At 36.9% G+C, this 18,491-nt stretch overlaps 1 protein-coding gene across 8 annotated transcripts in view; it reads left to right on the forward strand.

Annotated features, from left to right (window-relative positions):
- The window catches only part of SUGCT (succinyl-CoA:glutarate-CoA transferase), a 775,307-nt gene that overhangs the window by 5,105 nt on the left and 751,711 nt on the right, over positions 1-18,491 (forward strand). For 5 of the 8 annotated variants that reach the window (XM_060305061.1, XM_060305063.1, XM_030871181.2 and 2 more), the window contains exons 2-5: positions 6,649-6,700; positions 7,368-7,441; positions 11,236-11,321; positions 12,404-12,454. The exons of 1 other annotated variant lie outside the window; for it this stretch is intronic. In XM_060305061.1, the coding sequence (XP_060161044.1) occupies positions 6,649-6,700; positions 7,368-7,441; positions 11,236-11,321; positions 12,404-12,454 (263 nt within the window). The remainder of the gene's footprint in view (positions 1-6,648; positions 6,701-7,367; positions 7,442-11,235; positions 11,322-12,403; positions 12,455-18,491) is intronic. 2 more of the 8 variants (XM_060305062.1, XM_060305064.1) reach the window with 2 other exon arrangements.

Raw genomic sequence — 18,491 nt, forward strand, 5'->3', positions numbered from 1 at the left:
TACTTTAAATTGGAAAATAAAAGCTTTTTAAAAGGGAAAACCAACTATACATGAGTATATAATGTGGGGTTGGAAAAACATGATACCTATACAGAAAAGAGTTGACATAGCAGGCCTCAGGCTGCTATCTTTAGAAAGACCTTCTTACACGTGTGGCCCTTGTTTGGCATCTGGGAACTTGGCACTCGAACTGCTTCCTAGTTAATAAGGGTGCCTAGATGATTTGTACAATCAGTGTGATTTATGGATTTATGGTGAGCACCTGCTGTTCTTCTGGGAGTCCAGAATTTTGGTGCATGCTGAGCAGAGAGTGCCTATGTGAAAAGCCCTCAATAAAGCCTTTGGGTTCTGGGTCCGTAATAGACTTCCCTGAGCAGAAACATTGCACATGTTACTGAATTTTTTTGTTGCTGGAGAAAGAAGCAACGAAAGAAGCTTGGCGTGGCCCCTCATGGGAGGGAGAGAACATAAGAAGCCTGTGCATGGATGTTTCCAGACTCTGCCCATCTTTTTCACTGACTGATTGGGTCATATATCATTTTGCTGTAATAAACCTTTAGCCATGAATACAACTATGTGCTGAGTCCTTTTAGCAACTCACTGAAGGTGTGGGTAGTCTGAAGGAACTCTGAAACAATAGCAAAGGCAGAAAGTAAAAGAAATGATTTTTCGAAAGTGAAATTCCAAAACCATCCAAAAAACCAAACAGCAGATAAAGAAAAATTACTTTTACTAATTATGACTCATAAAAGGTTAATATTCTTACTACACGAAGAATCCATACAAATCAATAAGAAAAAAGATAAACACGCCTGTAGAAATACGGGCCAACGAGAAGAATAGATTATGTTTGAGAAGAAAAAGAGCAAGTGTTAAAAACAGTGTAATTTAGAGGTCATTAAATAAATGCAAATTAAAATGGTGGTAGCATGCAAATTTTTAACTGTTAAATTTACAACAAACAAGTAAACAGTATGCTCCCCAAACCAAGTGATCATATGCGGGGTTACAGAAGATGGTGGAGAACACTGTTTTCATATACTGCTGGTGCCAGTATATGTTAATACTGCCTTTCTGGTGGACAGTTTGATGAAATGTGTGAAAAGTTTGAAAGAATTTATAACATGAACATGGCTAGGTCACCTTAAGACCTTCCTCTGTCCTTGGAAGCATGCTTTTCATTCTCCTTTCTCCATCCCCCAAAACTCTAAAAGCCTTAGAGAATAATTTTTATCTTTACTCCTTAAAGAGAAGTTCCTGGGAGGGTTCTGTAGCCCTTCACAAAAAGCATCCTAAATTCCCTCTAGACATCTCCTGCTCGTCAGAATTACCCATTGGAAGCTGTTGAAAACTAATCATGGGCTTGTTTCTTTATTGGTTTTGGCCCTGCCATGCGGCATGCGGGATCTTAGTTCCCCCACTGGGGATCGAACCTGTGCCCCATGCGGTGGAAGCGCGGACTCTTAAATCACTGGACCATCAGGGAAGTCCCGAAAACAAATCAAATCATAAGACATTTTTTCTCACATATGTATCCGTCCACACACTTCTTCCAGGCTGTCCCTTCCTTTCCCTTCTGTTCCTCCTCCGTTTATCTGCGGTGGGTCTGTAAAATCAGGTTCTCTACCTTTTTTGTGTCAAAGGAGGCTCATCACATTCACAGTCACGCTGTGCCCCACCTCCACCCTCCCACGCGTCGCGTGCACACATTTTCTTCTTTGCCGTGATAATTATCATTTCCCTCAAGTACCTGTGATGGCGTTTTGCTGGTTGTCCCCTGGAAGGGATGCCTTTCCCTAGTTGGCACAAAGGTCTTGCCTTTGCTCAGTCTTCTCCGGGAGGAGAGCCACCACACCAACACGGAGAAGTTCCAGGGGCCTCTTGGGTTTGTGGGCATTCATATTTGGTAATTCATTGCTATCATTTGCTCCGTGAGTACCTGCTTCAGCCACTTCTTTTTTTTTTTTTTGCGTACATGGGCCTCTCCCGTTGTGGAGCACAGGCTCAGCGGCCATGGCTCACGGGCCCAGCCGCTCCACGGCATGTGGGATCTTCCCGGACCGGGGCATGAACCCATGTCCCCTGCATCGGCAGGCGGACTCTCAACCACTGCGCCACCGGGGAAGCCCTTAGCCACTTCTTATCCTCTGAGTAGTTCACTTCAGGCTGGCTCTTTAAGGAGGCCTGAACACTGAAGTTTTTTTCTCTGGCTTCCTGACTTTTGGTTGTGAATCCTATAACTATAAATTGATTTATAAAGTCTATAAGTTGGTGCTGTTTTCTACCTTTCCACGTGCCAGTCTATAGCAGTGGTTTTTCTCCTAAATGACTTTTGAAAGGCAATTCATTGCATATATTAAGTTCATATTTAAAAGTTTTTATCACAAGTAGATTTTACAAGAACTAAGATGAGGGTAAGAGCTGTAATGTGTAAGGAATATGTTTTCCTTCTGCCCAGTGGGAGAAGGCTTATCATGAAAGAAGGCTTATTTTTAGGAAAAAATGTATATGAAAGTTGAAGACCTGGAAATTGATTTCTTTAAAATGATTCATTTCTTACAAAAGTCTTCACATATTCTCAGTTTGAAGACTGCAGCTAACAGTGAAACAACCTACCCCTGAAATGGACTTTCCAGTTGTTGGCTTTGATGCTCTACGATCGCTTAGAGGCTACCATTTTTCCTCCTCCAATGCTTGGTTTCTTCATTGGTCAGGATAGGCTAGATGGGGTGGTGGTACAAATTAGCCTACAATCTCAGTGGCTTAATACAATAAAACATCTTTCTTGCACATATAGCTACACCATTTGAAAATTGTAGCTTCCAAGGTCACTGTGGCAGGAGTATAGAAGCCTGGAGGATTTTGTGGGATGTTTTTAAGGATCAGGGCTGGAATTAGCTTACGTTTCATTGGCCAGGCCCCCGGCATTTGGGCCCAACCTAATTGCAAGAGAAGCTGGGAAATGTAGAAGAGCAGAGGGATTTGGGATTAGCACTGATTTGTACTTCGGTTGTAGCATGCTTTACCTATCATTGAAAAACCCTTTATCTGGTCTTTTTCCACTGTTCTTCCTGTAGATTTCTCAAGTTTTCATTAAAATAGTAGCATCCAACAGTTTAAAAACCTGTTTGATTGCAAATCCCATAGTAATAGCCAAGTCCTTGCAAGAGAAGGGCAATTCTCAAGAAACTGAGTGTCAATGGAAGGTGAATTATAAATTATTATAAGTTGCTATCCATCTAGCTCTTGTTCTCTGGTGGTCTCTAAATGGTGTAATTGCCTCGTAACTTTGGCATCACTTCCACAGTACCTTTTTACAACTCAAAATTTTTAGGTTCCCTGGAATGTTTTCCAGTGGATTCTAATTTTCCAAGTACTCTAAACTCCTAAAATTACCTGCCAAATTATACTATTAGGAACAGAGTTTCTTTCAAGACTTTTAACCTGTGCTAGAAAGAAAATATCCTGCTAACTATTCTAAATAAAGCTTTGAAGAGATATCCATCTACTGTCTCACTCCTAAGTTCTGGTAGTTAAGTTCTCTGTAAAATATCAAATTAAGAAATCATTTCGGTGTATATCACATGTTGTATTTCATAGTGGTATTCGATCAGTTTGTTTTATGACGACTTTTTTTTTTTTTTTAATGTCTCAGTAGTTGACTAGTACAGTGGGGGAGGGATGCCATGATTACTGTCATACAGATGAGCCACTTGTGTGGGCATCTGTCAATTATATCTACTCTGGTGCTGCTGAAGTTTCTTTGTGTCATGGAAACCTTAGGGCCAAATACCAGGGGAGTTCCTAGAAGCAGCTCTGGCAAGCATAGATTTGATGGCAACTTCATTATAGTTATACTGCTTTGCATGGTTACTCAGCTGTGATCATCATAATAACTTTCCATCCTAGAGGCCAAATAAGTTAGAGCAATATACAAGCTGCTCAATATATCTTAACAAATTACGTTATAATAGATGCTCTTTTCAACTGTTTTTTTCCCCCCGTAATCAGCCTATTCTGGTCTTTCACAAACAGGCAAAATATGGCTATAGATATCTTTTTAAAGTATAGAGTATTGAGAATCATATATGTTATTTTCTGTTCTTTGAAATAATCATGAGTCATGTGTTTTTCTCTTGTTTTCAGATCTGGATTATCTACTTTAATAGGTATTGTGACTGTATAATACAATGATGAGGATGATGATAACAACAATTGTTGATTTTTAGTGAGCATTTACCATGTTCCAGGAAGTGTACTATGCACTTTACATATAACATTTCATTTAATCCTTGCAAACTCTATGATATAGGTGTTTCAAATGAGGAAACTGAAGCTCAGAGAAGTGAAGTTACCTTGGTCAAGGTCACTAGGGTAGTAAGTAGTGAAGCAGAGAATTAAATTCAGTCAGTCTCCAGCGTTTATGCTCTTAACTGTTTAAAACTCATTAATTGATTTTGACTTAAATGTGCTCTAGAAGTCCTTTCTGGTTATCTTCTCAGAAAATAAAATTCTATTGCCTGATGTTAAATTAATTCATTTGAAAAGTTTTGTGTCATTAAACAAAATTTATTATGGTTGTGAGTTGATATTGGTAGAGAAATATAGACTTCTCTTTATAGATTTATAATGAAGTGAGATTTATGGGTTGAAGAGACCGCTAAATATATTTCCTGCATCATTTGAAATAAAACAAGGGCCCCAAAAGAGATGAGTACATAAGACCAGTAGTTTTGGAGTCTTATGTAACATAAAGAATTACTTGTCCATTCATTCCTAATGTTGTCAAAATATCTTCTCACATTTGAGGTCTTTTTCTATGTTTTATTTTTTCTAAAATATCTTGTTTTCTCTCTCATTTTGTTCTTTATGTTTTCACTTTTTCATTTTTCTTTTTTTTTTGCTGATTATACACTTAATCACAATTAAGCAAAATTACAGAAATAAATAACTTAGCTAGTGAAAGTTCTCCATAAATTCTTACCCCAGGATTTAACCACCAGTAGAATTTTATGAATGCTCCTAGAAATACCAACATGTATTATTAATGTTATTATGTATCTTTACAAATATAGGATCATATTATACATTCTATTCTACAACTTGATTTATTTTTTAACTTAGGAATATATCTTGGTGAACTTTACATGTCAGGGTATGTAAATGTCTCATTTTTCTTAACATTGGTATGGTTTTTTTTATATGGATGTGCAGGTGCTTATTTAACATTTCACCTGTTGGTGGATTTTTGCACTGTTTCGAATATTTTGCTTCAGTATTAAAAACAATGAGGCAGGGGAAGGGGTAGTTAGGGAGTTTGGGATTGACATGTACACACTGTAATATTTAAAATGGGTAACCAACAAGGACCTACTGTATAGCACAGGGAACTCTGCTCAATATTATGTAACAACCTAAATGGGAAAAGAATATGAAAAAGAATAGATACATGTATATGTGTAACTCAGTCACTTTGCTGTACACCTGAAACTATCACAACATTGTTAATCAGCTATACCTCAATATAAGATTAAAAGTTAAAAAAAATAAAAGCAGTGAGGCAATTCACAATAGAAGATGTATGAATGGCCTATTATTACATGAAAAGATTTTCAACAGCATTAGTCAACAGGGAAATGCCAGTTAAAACCACAGAGAAACATCATATACCCATTAGAATGGCTAACCTTTAAAAGATGAACAATACCTAGTGTTGTGAGGATGTGGAGTTTCTAGAACGCGCGCTGTTGTACAAACACTTTGGAAGTCTGTTTGGCAGTTTCTTAGAAAGTTAAGCATAAACTTACCATATTACCCAGCCATTCCACTAGGTATTTACTCAAGAAAAATGAAAACGTGTCCACACACGGACTTGTACACAAATGTTCATAGTAGCTTGATCCACTGTAACCTAAAACTGGAACCAACCCAGTGTCCATCAAACTGGAACCAACCCAGTGTCCATCAGCAGCTGAATGGATAAACAAATGTGGTATATCCATAGAGTAGGATACTACTCATAGAAATGCAACAACATGGATGAGTCTCAGTATCATAATGCTGAATGAAAGAAGCCAGACAGGGTATATAGTGTATGATTTCATTTGTATAAAATTCTAGGAAATGCAAACTAAAATGACAGAAAGCAGATCAATGGTTGCCTGAGGTTGGGGATGGAGGGAGAGGTAGTTTGCAAAGGGCAGGAGAAAACTTTCAGGTAATGGAAAGTTCTGTTTCTCAATTCTGGGTTTGGACAAATGTGTAATGACATGTATCCATCATTACAGTATCATACAGAGTATTTTCAGTGTCCTAAAAACCCTCTGTGCTCAGCCTATGCACCCCCTCCCCCCATTTTTAAATTTTTCATTAGTTTGTCCCACTTTTAAATTTTTCATTAGACAAACTATCTTAAGTGTAGCTTTGGACTTTATTAAATCGGGAATAATCTGATATTAGAGGCTTTAATTTTTACAGATTGATTTAGTTGGACTGGGTCAAGGTTTCTGTGTTATATATAAAGCAGAAATGTGAAGGAAAATTTATTTATTTATTTGGTAGTAATAGATATTACTAAGAATATGAAGAATTCTGCATTATTCCTTCCGACAATTAGTAATCAACTTAAGTATTTTCTGTCTTTGCCAGATACTGACAATATGAAGCCATTGGAGGGTGTAAGAATTCTGGATCTAACAAGGTTTGCATTGGTTTATCTGTGTTTTGGTGATTGAGTTTTCCCCCTTCTTTAAAAAGGCATTTATTTCTTGGATTATAAGAAGGTGTTTATAAGCTTATCATTGAAATTTTGGAAAGAAAAACCAAGAAAATTTCCTGTAATTTCATCATTCTATGAGACAATTAATATAATACTTATACATTTATTTCCAATCTGCATATTTATATATAACTTTTGAAAATAAAAATTGGAACCATATTGAAATTACAGGTTTATCCACATTTTAAACATAATGTTATATTTTGAGTATTTTCTCATGTCATTCGAAATTCAACAAAAAATATAAGATATTTTATTATAGTATATAGTTGTCACATAATTACCTAGTCATCCTCCAGTGTTTTTATATTATAAATGAGACTTCCTTGTACATAAATCTTTGCCTCAGGAAATCTTTCAGTTTCTTCCTTAGGATAGAATTCTGAAAGTAGAATTACTGCATCAAAGGGAATATACTTTTTAAAGCTCTTGATACATATGGCCAAATCAATTTTTTGAACAGTTTTAACAATTTTAATTCTTACTCACATTATATGAGCTTGTCTGTGTTGATGGAGTATTAAGAAAAGAATTAATATAAAAATCTTAAAGATGGTAATGAATTTATCTATCATTGTTAACATTGTAGAGTACTGGCGGGACCTTTTGCTACTATGAATTTAGGAGATCTTGGAGCAGAAGTTATAAAAGTGGAAAGACCAGGTAAAACTACTTCTCTCTTTAAAACATAGAAACAAGCTAATAAATATTTTTAATAGTTCTTTAAATGTCCATGTACCTGTATGTGGGATGAGGAGAGAATTGAAATGAAGCGATTATTTTCCCTTCTCCTTTATTTTCCTCTGAACCTATAGTAATATTAGATCTCTTTCTACTCTTTATACGTGCCAAGGGCTAAGGCCTAAGCCAGGTCCTTCACATGCACCTGGAAGCCTCTGGTAGAAACTGACGTGCAACACGTAAATAATGATGATGCTAACAACGGTTAGTGCCAGGCACAATTCTAAGCACTTTGCCTGTATTAATTTATTCAGTCTTTACAACGGCCTGTGAGCTGTTATTATTCCTAGATTATAAATAAGAAGACAGAGACACAGAGAGGTCAAGGGATTTGTCCACGGTCACACAGCTAGTAAGGAATATCCAGACACTCAGCTCTGATCCTGGCCCTTCTGAGCCCCACACAAGCCTTGCTGCTGAGACCGAGGTTAGAGTGGGCCTGGCCACCTTCCCTCACTGGGGGACAAAGGGAAGGCAAGAAATTAGCATTATTATTTATTCTTCAAGATCTGTTGCTTATGGATCTGGAACAGAATTCCCAAATTAGTGAAAATGGTCTAGCCTTGAATAGTGTGCATGTATCTATAAGACCCATAAGAAACTAGTTTATAATTACATCAACATATTAATTTACCATAAGTGATTAAACGCTATAAAGTAGAACGCATGATCTAGAAGATTCAACTTTCTGCTACATAGATCTTCTTAAGAGGCCAAAGCAGTTAGCAGAAGATTCTCTGATCAGCATGGGGAATGTTATATATTTTATATTTATCTGGCCCTGTGCTTGTCAGGCTCCAGGTGATAGAAGAGCCTGGTGAATCCTGCTTTCCAGAGATAATGCTTCATTTATCCAGTCAGTGATATTTATCACTTTTGGTCATTGCTGGATACATGCTGAATAATGTTTACTTTCTAGCTGAACATCTTTTTTTTTTTCTGTTACAGGTACCACAAAACTTCTAATTTTCACATTGCTATCCAGTTTTAATACCACATACTTTCTAATTTCAAGCATTGGGTCTTCCATTTCTAGATAGAATAGCCAATATGATTTCTGTTGCTATTTCATTTGATCACTAGGTTAAATATTTGTACAGTTTGCCCTTCGTATCCACGGGTTCTGCATTTATGGATTTAGCCAGCCACAGATTGGGTACTTTTATGATCTGCGATTGGTTGAATCTGCGGATGCTGTACTGGTGGATATGGAGGGCCAATTATGGGACTTGAACATCTGCCAATTTTGGTGTCCTCAGCGGGTGCTGGAAGCAGTCCCTCATGAATACTGAGGGAATGACTTTATTTTTATTAATTTTAGAAATCACTAATCCCTGTTTGCTTAGTCCTGTTTTTCCTTTGTACTTTTTCATTTCCACACTGGGGGACCCTTTCCTTAGTCTAGACCTTTATTATGTCCCATAGCCATACACTAGGCATCAAGCTTTGTTCCTAGCAGATGTTCATTGCTCTTTTTCTTACTAATTGGTCTCTCTCCTTTAACCCTTTTGCTCAGTACGTTTTAATGTTCATATTATATATTTTGTTTTTTCGAGATAGTTATTCAACAGATATGAAGAAAAGTCCCTTGGCAGTATTTTCACATTTCAGTCTCTTTTAGTGTCCACTTCCTCAGTTCTTAAATTAAATTTCGTTGTAGTTTTCTGACTTGGGACTTAGATTATTCTTATTTGAGTAATCAAAGAGCGTATCAAGCTTAAGTATATTTTTTTCTTCTCATTTTAGAGTCTTTCGGTGGGTGTAAACGCTATGCCTGCAGGGCCAGGCAGGTAACCTAAATGAATGAAGTGGGCTGGGCAGCCAATGATGCTGCTGTTATTCCAGGGTTGTCACCAGGAGGCAGGCATACCTGGGCAGAGATGTTGATCTTTGTTCACTGCTGTGTCTGCTCTGCAGAGAGCAGTGTTTGTGACATAGTAGGCACCCAATAACTATTTGCTGAATGGATGAATGTGTTGAAATATCATATAAGAAAGGCAGTCTGAATTTTTATGTACTGTCTCTAGATTTTGAAATCATGGCAGATATTTAAAAACTTTAAGTTGTGTGTGGGTCAAATAAAACATGCCTCTCAAATTGCCAGTTTTACCAGTTTGTGACCTTTAACCCTTATTTCATTTCATGGGCCGTCAGCACATATCCTATCCTTCCGCGTCTCTTAAACCCAGGTTATGCACCAGGACCAGGTGGGGCAGGAAAGCCATGTAGGCCTCCAGTTTAGATTTCTGACATTATTTCCACCCAAGAGATGAATGTAAACATTTAAAATAAGCTCTCTACTTTTAGCCTTATCTTGACATTGCTCTCTTAAAAACAAATTTTTTTTTTTTTTAATTTAATGTATTGAGACCTTCAAAAAAATGGAAGTGGCTGGACTCTCTCCAGCCTCTGGGAGGTCTTATCTGATCTTGAAGATCCAGATTCACACATACATTTTTCCGTGAAGCCTATAACCGGTTTATTACTAGGAGATTGTCTTTGTGGACTCTTGTAGTTTATTTTTTCCCCTGACGTTTTGAGCATGCTGTTCAGTTTGATACTTACTATTTATTGCTTTGTGTTGTTTATCAGTTCATCCCCAGTTATAACTAATGCTTCTTTTCTCCTCTGTCCTGTGTTCTCGCTTTCTCTTGTGAGGTTTTTAGTTTTTTGTTTTTAGTAAAGGAGTCTATTCTTTAGCTTCTGTTTTGTTTTCTAAAAGGCTGTGACTGTTTTTTTTTTATCAGTTTCAGTGGGTAAAGTCTAATGGGCTAATAAATTAATTATATCATTTAAATGAGATTAGAATTTAAACTTTAACCCATATTCACAAATTCTCTCTTATTGAGGGCTAGTAATACTTAGGTAGTGATTAGTTTCTAATATCAATATTTAATCAGAACTTATAAAAATCTTAATTTAAGTGATACTAATTTGTGCCTATTAATTGTTGATTCACTTTCTGAGCTCCATCTACATTGTTTGCTTTTTGTGCAAAGAAAACTCTTTTTCTGTAACTTGATAGTGTTATCTTTGAATCAAACACAAGTACTTTTCAGAATCATTTGAAGTAGATGTTTAGAATAAAATACCCTATTTTTGATGTTTTTGAACTTTTACTTTGAAGCAAGACCTAGACTACTAAAATTTTATTCTAAATAGCATCTTAAATTACTGACATTTGCTATTCAGTAGCTTATTTTGCTTTTTCTGATTTATTGCTACAGAATTTAAAAAATAGATTTATTTATCATTGTTTTATACCTAGCCTCAGATACCACTTTATCATAAAGACTTACTTATCATTATCCTGATTTAAATTATATTTAACAAAAATATTGTGTAGACCCCACATTTTGTTTGCACATTTAATGCTAAAAACACTGAAAGAGCTGACTTGTTTGTTGAAGTAGGAGAGTAATTTTTTTCCCCCTCAGACTTGCCATTTATTAAATCTAAAGACTGCCAGTAGGATATTCCCTTCTGGATTCTGATTTTCAGGGATGGATTTTAGTGAAAGAAGCTATGGGAGGATTTAGTGATTTACATGAACAGGTAAAGAGTTTGGGCAGTTCTAACAAGGTCCCAAGACCACTTTAGGTTGCTAATTCCGCTGATCTTGTTTAGGCATCTGTGAACTTACATATGAGTAAGCCTGTTGATTTGAAATGTCTCATGATGTTTCAAGGTTAAATAGTTCATACTATTATTTTCAGGAGCTGGTGATGATACACGAACTTGGGGTCCACCTTTTGTGGGGACAGAAAGTACTTATTTTCTCAGTGTTAACCGAAATAAAAAAGTAAGAATATTATCCCCTTTTTGCTTTCTTTGTGTAATTCTCTCTTTTTTTTAAAAAAAATAATTAATTAATTTATTTTTGGCTGCCTTGGGTCTTCGTTGCTGCACGCGGGCTTTCTCTAGTTGCGGTGAGTGGGGGCTACTCTTCGTTGCAGTGCACGGGCTTCTCATTGCGGCGGCTTCTCTTGTTGTGGAGCATGGGCTCTAGGCGCACGGGCTCAGTAGTTGTGACTCAGGGGCTTAGTTGCTCCACAGCATGTGGGATCTTCCCGGACCAGGGCTTGAACCCGTGTCCCCTGCATTGGCAGGCAGATTGTTAACCACTGCACCACCAGGGAAGCCCTGTGTAATTCTCTTGTAATAACAAAACTTTTGATATCATTGTGGCTTGTTTATTTCTGCCCCTTTTGGTAGATATTTTGTAATATTCCCAATAAGGTGAAATTTTATTTTATTTTATTCATTCACCAGTTACCAAGTAGAAACAGTAGAGCTTTTTATTAATTTTCCTTCTCTACTAACTTAAAACATTTTTTGAGAATTTATAATTTTTTTTTGTTGTTTTTTTTTTTCCGGTACGCGGGCCTCTCACTGCTGTGGCCTCTCCCGTTGCGGAGCACAGGCTCTGGACGCGCAGGCTCAGCGGCCATGGCTCACGGGCCCAGCCGCTCCGCAGCATGTGGGATCTTTCCGGACCGGGGCACGAGCCCGTGTCCCCTGCATCGGCAGGCAGACTCCCAAGCACTGCGCCACCAGGGAAGCCCTATAATGGTTTTTAATGGAACTAATTTTATTAAAGTGAGGAATCACTTGATTTGTTACATTTGTTATTCTTTTGGAGATTGCTAATTGCCTACATTTGGTATTATTATTTGAAGAATTTTTACTATAATCCTTACTATCATCCTAACATATCCGAATTGAAAATAAAATCAGTAAAAATTATTTAAATGTTTCTTCGTGAGGAAAATGCATTTACTTTAAGAGGAGAAATCTGTAATATGAATGGCTCTCTTATTGAACTGTGAGCAATAAGAAAAATTTTTAAGATACTATTTTAATATATATATTTTTAATTTTTAGAGTATAGCTGTTAATATCAAGGATCCAAAAGGGGTGAAAATCATCAAAGAGGTACAGTATGCTCTATAGAAGGCATCTTGTCACCTGGGTTGTAATTAGGGATTTGAATATGAGTAAAAATATTTTAAAACATTATTTCATTGGCAATCTGAAATTTTGCTGTAAGTGCCATTTGAGTTTAACTTCGTTTTTATACTAAGTATAATTTGCTTTATAATTTCTGGTATATTGTGTTTAACATTTCTCCATCATGTCAGAGTGTTCAGTTATGGCACTAGTGTCCATTGACCGAGTGCCTGCCCTGCATCAGATCTTAGGCCTGGGTACTTTATTCGTATTATCTTCTCAAATCTTCAGAATTTTCCTTGTAAATGAAGTATTATATCCTCATTTTCACAAGAGGTGAAATGAGTCTCAAGGGGCTTGAGTGATTGTCTAAAGATCACATAGCTAGTAAAGGGAGGAGCTGAAGTTTGAACCCTAGGTCTACATCACTGTAGAGCCCAAGGTTTTTCTAACACTTATTCAGATGGCTGATGTGTGCAGACCTGATCTTGGCATCTTTCCTTGAGGGGCCAGCACAATGGTTAGGGGAATACCCCAGTGTTCTGCTGGGATTCAAATTCTGCCTTCTTTACTTACTAGCCATGTGACTTCAGGCAGGTTACTTAACTTCTTTATGCCTCAGTTCCCTTATTAGCAAAATGGGGACAGTAATAATACCTACTTCTTAGGGATGTTAGAATTGAGTTAATATTGTGTAAAATGTGAAGAAGGGTGCCTGCCATAGTCATAGTCAGCACTCATTCAGCATTAACTATTACTATTGTTCCCGGTGCACATGAAGGTGGATTCATCACGTGAGATAAAACTTGTTTGCCATTCTTGTTAAAGTTTGAAGTCTAGGGCTTCCCTGGTGGCGCTGTGGTTAAGAATCCACCTGCCAGGGCAGGGGACACAGGTTCGAGCCCTGGCCCAGGAGGATCCCACATGCCGCGGAGCTGCTGGGCCCGTGCGCCACAACTACTGAGCCTGTGCTTAGAGCCTGCGCTCCGCAGCAGGGGAGGCCACTGCCATGAGAGGCCCGTGCCCCTGCTCACCGCAACTGGAAAGAGCCCGTGCGCAGCGGCGAAGACCCAACACAGCCATAAATAAATTAATTAATTAAATTAAAAAAAAAAGTTTGAAGTCAAATGTAATGGATGTAAATCTCCTTGATTAGAGAACCAAATCCCCAAATTTGTTTTATATCAAAGTATCAATTTTAGCTTCATTGCTCTGATGCTTCTTTCCTTATCATCTGGCTGATTGAAAAATAACGTCTTCTAATTATTAAGATCAGAATCAGTGATCATCCGCTCTGGTTCTGTTGGATCAATCCAACAAACTTAGAATTTTACTAGATATATGTTAAACCCAAAGCTTGATAATTGTCCTGATCTCACTGTCCTGTTTTCCTACATCTTTTCTATAGCATAACTTAGGTTTGTTTGCTTGTTTTTATTTTATTTTTCAGTTGCAACTTAATATGATTTTTCTAAATTGTTCTTTGTTATTATTGCCTTGCCTTGTTTTTTTTTAAATAAATTTATTTATTTTATTTTTTCATTTTTGGCTGCATTGGGTCTTCATTTCTGCATCCGGGCTTTCTCTAGTTGCGGCAGACGGGGGCTACTCTTCGTTGCGGTGTGGGCTTCTCATTGCAGTGGCTTCTCTTGTTGCGGAGCACCAGCTCTAGGCACGCAGGCTTCAGTAGTTGTGGCATGTGGGCTCAGTTATGGCTCGCAGGCTCTAGAGCGCAGGCTCAGTAGTTGTGGCGCACGGGCTTAGCTGTTCCGCGGCATGTGGGATCTTCCCAGACCAAGGCTCGAACACGTGTCCCCTGCATTGGCAGGCAGATTCTCAACCACTGTGCCACCAAGGAAGCCCACCCTGCCTTGTTTGTCTATGGCAGCGACCCTCATCTTGGACTCAACTCCCATTGTCTTCATTCTCAGGCCCTTCTTTTTTTTTTTTTTTTTTTACATCTTTATTGGAGTATAATTGTTTTACAATGGTGTGTTAGTTTCTGCTTTATAACAAAGTGAATCAGTTATACATATACATATGTTCCCATATCTCTTCCCTCTTGCGTCTCCCTCCCTCCCACCCTCCCTATCCCACCCCTCTAGGTGGTCACAAAGCACCGAGCTGATCTCCCTGTGCTACGCAGCTGCTTCCCACTAGCTATCTATTTTACATTTGGTAGTGTATATATGTCCATGCCACTCTCTCACTGTCACAGCTTACCCTTCCCCCTCCCCATATCCTCAAGTCCATTCTCTAGTAGGTCTGTGTCTTTATTCCTGTCTTACCCCTAGGTTCTTCATGACATTTTTTTTTTCTTAAATTCCATATATGTATGTTAGTATACGGTATTTGTCTTTCTCTTTCTGACTTACTTCACTCTGTATGACAGACTCTAGGTCCATCCACCTCATTACAAATAGCTCAATTTCGTTTCTTTTTATGGCTGAGTAATATTCCATTGTATATATGTGCCACATCTTCTTTATCCATTCATCTGTTGATGGACAGTTAGGTTGCTTCCATGTCCTGGCTATTGTAAATAGAGCTGCAATGAACATTTTGGTACATGACTCTGTTTGAATTATGGTTTTCTCAGGGTGTATGCCCAGTAGTGTCAGGCCCTTCTTTTTATCTTTTCAGTAGTTGTTATGCTGCTGCTGCTGCTGATGGTGATGATGATGAATCATCTAGGAGATTGTGCTTAATTCTTCTCTTTCTGGTTTATGTTTCTCAGTTCCACCTTCAATGTTCACAGTTCCTGCTTATTTGCTTCCATTTCAGAACATTTTGATATTTTATCCTGAATAGTGAAGGTTTTAGATTTGATTTAACAAATACTTTACAAGTTCATTAGGGTTTTTCAATGGGGCAGTGTTAGGTGGAATTCATAACTCTTGCTCCTAAGACATCAGTGTACATTGGAGTATTTTAGGCCTACATGTATAATTCTAACCAAAAGAAATGAATTTGCTGGGACATCTTTCTCACTCTCTTTGGATCCTGCCTGTGTCCTTCACCAGATTGTAACAATTTTAAATTGTTTCATTATGGGCATGGTTTCTCTTCATGTCTGATAATGATAAAGTACATTTCAACTCATATTAAACTTTAATAGATTGTCTGCAGTCATTTTGCATATCTTTTGCTTTCAGCTAGTTATACAGTTCATAAGTTATATATCTTACTGCCTAGAGGAAAAGTTATTTTTTGCCTAGTCTTTTTATTCTTTCTGGCATGGATTTCTCTTTTGGTCTTAAAAGTAGCAAAACAACCTTTGTATTCAGACCTTGGTGGGTATGATTGCTAATATAATGAGTCTAGTTTATAGATACAGTTCCAGAGTATTATACAAAGCAGTCAGCTGGATACATGAGAGCTCCAAAAAGTATGACTCCTTTGTCAACCAGGCTAACCAAAAATAGGTTGTGTAGAAAAGAAAGCTCTGCTTAGAAAAGTCTATGTATTTTCATGGCAATATGATTTGATAACTTCCTAACACATCATCTATATTTCAAATAATTCTCTATGTTAATTAGTTGACAGTGACAGTATCCATATTGTGGGTGTGAATCATGGCCAATAGAGCAGTGTCATGGGTTTTATTTTCCTCCAACATCTTATTATGAAAAATTCAAACATACAGAAAAATGGAAAGAGTAGTATAATGAACTCTTATTTACCCTATGCCTAGATGCAACAGTTTTAAGATTTTGCTATATTTGTTTATTTACATATGAATATATGTGGTATGTGTGTGTCTGATTTTGAACTATTTGAAAGTAAGTGAAAGATATGAAACTTTGTCCTTAAATCCTTCAGGAGACATCTCCTGGGGGGTATAGCTCAGGGGGAGGAGCATTTGCAGAATATATCTAAGAGTAAGGACATTCTTTGACATACATTTAAAAATTATTTTATGATTTTTTTTTTTACTGATAAATGTAGTTAAATTCTTATTGTCACTTCCCCTCTATTTCTGATCTTGCTCATCCAGTCTGTTCCTAAATTTTTTTTCCCAGAAGAAAAGAAAAAGATGATGAGTTCTCTAACATGCAAAATTGTGCTTGTTTCTTATTGTGGGTAAGATTCTAGAATAGATTATTAGGTGATCTGTGAGCGCCAAGATGAGGAAGAGGTGATCACCAGCAAAACTGGGAACAAGTCTTTCTTCCCCCCTCACTTTATTTCCTAGTAGATCCTTGTATCAGGGAAATGCGACAAATGTTTGGTCTCCACTGAAGCAGTTGACTTGTATATTACTTATAGATAGTGTGGAGATCCATGTAACTCAGGGAGGTTTGTGATGTCTCTGATTTCAGCACTGCACTGCTTAGAATTTTAACGAATGCATTAGTTAACGCTTTAGGGAACATACGTGATATTGAAATGGGTAAATATCCCTAAAGAGAGAGGGAGGGAGAATATGTTGGATGGCAGACTCACTAAGAATCAGTATCTAGTAAATAGATAGTATGTGTTTATTTAAAATAAATATTTATAAAATGGAGCAAAGAATAACTTCTGTGCTATACACTTTTCTAGGGATATTTTATCAATAAGTATCATAATGCATACATATTGAGTTCTTGGGTAATAATAAAAAGCTACTGGGCATCTTTATCAGTGGAAGCCTTTAGCTTCTAAATTTAACTTTTCCATATTTTTCTTATAACTTCGGAGAGTTATACTACATGGTACTCTGAGCACACCTCTTTTTAGCTTAAATTTTTTTTCTGTTGTTATACAAGTAGTATCTGCTCATGGACAAAAAGATTAATATTTTAGTGTATCATATCAAATCTCTTTATGTCCTTGTATACTCATTTTTTCCAATAAACATGAGATAACACCATGTATATTGTTTTTTAATGTTTTCTGTTTATACATTCTGAATACTTTTCTATTAATATAACTTATTCATTATATTTATTTTCTTGTCTTATTGAAACAGTGAATTTGTTTGTGATCCAGCTGAATACTTTATGTGAATTGAAATGTGATTTATGATGGTATAGAAATCTAAAAATACAAATACCCTATATAGTTAAAAGTTTTAAAATTGTGGTATAATATATATAACATAAAATGTCATTTTAACCATTTTTATGTACAGTTCAGTAGCATTAATGACATTCATAATTGTGTGCAACCATCACTGCTGTGTATTTCCTTTATGTTTAATCATTCCAAACAAACTGTATCCATTAACCAATAATTCTCCACTTCCTTCTCCCCTCAGCCTCTGATAACCTCTAATTTACTTTCTGTCTTTATGAATTTGCCTATTCTAGATATTTCATATAAGTGAAATCATATAATATTTGTACTTTTGTGCCTGGTTAATTTTACTTAGCATAATGTTTTCAAGGTTCATCCATGTTGTAGCATGTATCAGAACTTTGCTCCTTTTTATGGCTGAATCATATTCTACTTTACTGGATGGATTTATTTGTCTGTTGATGGATACTTGGGTTGTTTCCATCTTTTGGCTGTTGTGAATAATGCTGCTATGAACATTTGGATACAAGTACCTGTTGCAAGTCCCTGCTTTCAATTATTTTGGGTATATACCTAGGATTGGCATCTCTGAGTCATATCTTAACTGTGTTTAACTTTTTGAGGAACCCACACAGAGTTTTAACATTAAAAATAATTTATCAAATGTCATTTGCATAAGGTACTATACTGTGCACCATGCAGAATACGCACCAGAGAGATGACTGGTGTAAGAATCTAGGTGTGTTTGATGCAGCTTGTTTTCTTTAGTGCCTGCAGGAGCGCTGTGTAAGTAGCAGACAGAAGCTCAGAAAAATATGTGGAATAAATGACAATGTAACTGTAGCTTTGTGTTTTATTTATACTAACACCCATTCTCCCTCCACATTTTCCAAGCAAGGCTTGGTAGAACCATTAACAAAAAATAAACACATCTCTACTTGGGCTGTCCCTGGGGCATACTGCATAGAGTTGCCCATGTGAGAAGCAGCTCGAATGTTAATTGGCACCTGAAATTTGGAAA

Source organism: Globicephala melas, chromosome 9 (assembly GCF_963455315.2).
Source record: "Globicephala melas chromosome 9, mGloMel1.2, whole genome shotgun sequence".
NCBI lineage: Eukaryota > Metazoa > Chordata > Mammalia > Artiodactyla > Delphinidae > Globicephala > Globicephala melas.